At 35.0% G+C, this 4214-nt stretch overlaps 1 protein-coding gene across 1 annotated transcript; it reads right to left on the reverse strand.

Annotated features, from left to right (window-relative positions):
• Positions 1–2023: 2023 nt before the first annotated feature.
• On the reverse strand, positions 2024–2945 carry LOC105067196 (vomeronasal type-1 receptor 4-like). Its single transcript, XM_010952670.3, is given in 2 exon segments — positions 2024–2333; positions 2335–2945. Coding segments are annotated over 2 exon segments (900 nt in total). The 3' UTR covers positions 2024–2044.
• Between the last annotated feature and the right edge of the window lie 1269 nt (positions 2946–4214).

The following is a 4214-nucleotide window of genomic DNA, read 5'->3' on the forward strand; positions in this document are numbered from 1 at the left end:
GAAAAAAAGCAAAAATAAATGGGACCTAATTAAATTTAAAAGTTTTTGCACAGCAAAGGAAACCATCGATAAAATGAAGAGGCAACTTACTGAATTGGAGAAAATGTTTTCAAATGATATCATCGATAAGGGGTTTATATATATCCAAAATACATAAACAGCTCATACAACTCAATATAAAAACCAAACAACCCAATAACAAATGGGTAGAAGAACTGAATAAACATTTTTCCAAAGAGGATATGCAGATGGCCAACAGTCACATGAAAAGATGCTCAACATTGCTATCACCAGAAAAATGCACATCAAAACCACAATGAGATGTCACTCCACATCTGTCAGAATACCTAGCATCAAAAAGACCACAAAAAACAAATGTTATTGAGGATGTGCAGAAAGGGCAACCCTTGTACGCTGCTGGTGGTGCTACGCTGCTACGTTAATTGGTGCATCTGCTATGGAAAACAGTATGGAAGTTCCTCACAAAACTAAAAGACAGAACTAACATGTGATGCATATTAACACTCTTGGATATATACCCAAAGAAAATGAAAACAATAATTCAAAAAGATACATGTACCCCATATTCATAGGAGCATTACTGACAACAGCCAAGTCATGGAAACAACCTAGGCATCCATCAACAAATGAATGAATAAAAATGTGATAAATACAACAATGGCACATTACTCAGCCATAAAAGAATGAAATTTGGGTTGGGAGGGTATAGCTCAAGTGGTAGAGCACATGCTTAGCATGCGCAAGGTCCTAGGTTCAATTCCCAGCACTGCCACTAAAAATAAATAAATAAATAAACCTAATTACCTCCCCCCAAACAAAACAAAAAAGAACGAAATGACGCAAAAAAAAAAAAAAAAAAAAAAAAAAAAAAGAGAGAGAGAGACAGACCTGGAGGCTGTTGTGCTTAGTGAAATGTCAGACAGAAAGACAAATACTGTAAGTTATCACCTATATATGGACTCTGGAAAATAAAACAAAAAGATGAATAAGTAAAACAAAAACTGACTCACAGATACAGAGTACAAACTAGTGGTTAGCAATGGGGGGAGAAAAGTGGGGAGGGGCAAGTTAGGGTACATATATAAAAAATAAGCTAAAAGCACAGGGAATATAGTCTATTTTATTATAATTTTAAACAAGTAAAATCTATGTAAGTATTGAATCACTGTGTCATGCACTCAAAGCTAATATAATATAGTAAATCAGTAGAAGCAATAAATAATTTTTAAATTTAAAAGGATAATAATGCAATGTGATAGAGGTGTTAATTATGGCAACTGTATTACTATATAAATAAAACATACTACCATTTTGAAATTGTAAATTTACACAATGTTTTGTGTCAAATATATTTCAATTTTAAACACTGGCAGAAGTATATTTTTGATTTTTTTACTGCTGCACTTCACTTCAATCTGGCCATTTCTACATGAAAATATTAAATGTGCTAATCTCCCAGCAAAACATCATATTTCCAATAAATACTGCCATCTCTCTAAGGATGTTACTGATAAAACTCATAACTGACTCTCAAATGCCCTACTGAATGAGACTGATTTTATATTCCAGCTCTACACCAGGCTGCACTTTATTCTTGAGGCCATTACTTTTTTCAGTTTTTTAATGACCAATCCAAAGACTGATCTAATTTCATATATACCTTTATCTATAATTGCATACCTATTTCATTTCTTCTAAATTTATTCTGCTAGATGAAAGCTACACACATGAAGATTTCATTACATGCAGATGATTTCAAGACCTGGAATTTATTATTGCATAAATTCTGAACTTCTTTTCTGCAAGTAATAGGAAAATTCCAATAAAATAATTATTTACAAGATAACTATATTTCATGGCAATACTATTACAATTGTTTATTTGTATTTACTATTCTCTTGATATTCAACATTTTAATTAGGATTCAGAGGGTGCAAAAAGTAAAGGAAAAAATTGGAAGCTGAACATAATAGATATAAAGACAATTTACATATTTCTCATGATACTTGCAGAATTTCTATTCCTAATCCATGCAAAGTAGAGACTGTATACCAGAGTCACGGCTCATGAGCAGAAAGGGACTGAGAGCTGGGAAGCAGGCAACAATGATTGTAGTAATGTTAACAAGGAACAGGTTGGGGTTATCAAAAAGACTCAAAACAACTTGAAAAACAGAGGAAAGAGTGGAAAAATAGACAAAGGTGCTAACCAGGAGAAGGATGGTTTTGGTGGCTCTGGACTCAGGGGAGGAGGTAGGGGAGGCATTGGTCCTCCGAATGTGTTGGGCCCTCTGCTTATGTCTGTGCAGGGAAAACAATGGAGCCACTGGCCCAGAGCATGAACCCTAAACATAAAATATCAGGGAATAATAACAATACTCCATATAATACATTGCTGACTTGGTCATGAAGAACAGAAGTACAGTATTCATAACCCTTTCTGTTTGTGATGTTTTTGTTGCTCAATTTGTCATGTATGAAGATAGGAAAACTGGTATTTACCAACATTTGTAGGATCCAACACAGGAGAATAGAGGGAACAATGTACTTGGGAGCTTTTACTTTAAGTTTTGCCCACCTCGAGTGCCTGGGACTGATTGTGATCACTTGAAAGACTCTCAAGAGGCAGATGCTACCAATGGACACTCCCCTCCCGACTCTGTGAAGAAAGAAAAGAAGTTTGCATCCAGCATCACTGAGGAACTGTTTCCACCCAAATGCTGCCATTGTGTGGGGGACGCCTTTACAGAGGAGGACCAAGGAGTTGGCTACAATCAGATGCTTAAGCATCAAATCTGTGCACCTTAACCTGTACCCAGTGAAGTAAAGGCTGATATAATGGCAAAGAAGTGACAAATTGCCCAGGATTCCAACCACAGTTTCTGTTAAGATGATCACATCTATTGTCAAATCCCTGCTGTCCATCCTCTCAGACACCAGTCACTGATACTGTGAGTTAGATTGTCCTGCATGGGAACATGAGGTGTGAGCTACATGTATCAACTCAGCTGAATCCAATAGTCTCCACTTAACATTAGTTCCCACTTGGAAACATTCATTTAGTTTTCCTGTTATGAGGTGCTTTCCGAGGGTTGAATGTACAATTTTTAAAGGGCAGTTATATGTAAAGTTAATCACTGAAGCACTACATGTGACCACCTCTTCATTCTTCATCAATCTAGGACCCACCCACTTCCATTACTTTTATTATACAGAGGATGGTAATGTACAAACAGAGAAGTTAATTACTGTCTAAATCTTCTGATTAATGAGGAGTGAGGACTTGAAACCTTCTGGGCAGTTAAAAATAGTGCAATGAACCATCATGTTCTGCCAAAGAGCTACTTAGATTTGTTCAAATACTAATCCAGATCTATAGTTTTGGATATACACTTGCAGTTTGATTTCAGACTTACGGTATTTTATAGTTTTTTAAAATCAAATAATCCATTTCTATTATAAAAATAAATTTTATTAGTAAATTTTCTTCTATATGTTAATATCAGTTAGGAATAAAGCCTAAGATATCCCCATACATGTACGTGCACTGTAGCACTAGAGTCCTGCAGGAACCTGCCCCATGACAAGTTAACATAATGAAGAGGAGAATGGCTTGATATGAGGATGGCATCATGAAGATTCTTTTTCTTTCATGTCAGAAATCCATGGATAATGGCACCTATCCCAGAAATTACTGAATGAGCACATGTAGGGCCAAAAACTTCTGCACATGAATCAATAATATAAAACAAAAGACTGTAAGGCAAAACATAATTATTACTATTTTTAATGATATGCTTATCTATTTGTTAATGCCAGAGTTAATTAAAAATATTAACAATGAATTAAGATTTGTGAATGAGATTAGTATACAAAACATATGCAATTTAGCATTTACAAGGCATGTATGCTTCTGCAGTTTATAATTGAAATATGAGATTTATGAATTGATATCAGAAAGAACACAGGTAGAGACAAAACAATACGCAACAGACAGCTACTGAAACAAAATTATCATGTCAATTCTCCATTACATTTAAGAGTGATGATAACTTCACTATAATCAACACACTACAGAGTTTTCCAGTGGAGACACAGTAACTTTCTGACTAATTGCATTATACACTCAGAGTTAGAGAACACTTTTCTATTCAAGCCATTACAATTTGGATACACAAACTGCACAGGATTAGA

Source organism: Camelus bactrianus, chromosome 9 (assembly GCF_048773025.1).
Source record: "Camelus bactrianus isolate YW-2024 breed Bactrian camel chromosome 9, ASM4877302v1, whole genome shotgun sequence".
Lineage (NCBI taxonomy): Eukaryota > Metazoa > Chordata > Mammalia > Artiodactyla > Camelidae > Camelus > Camelus bactrianus.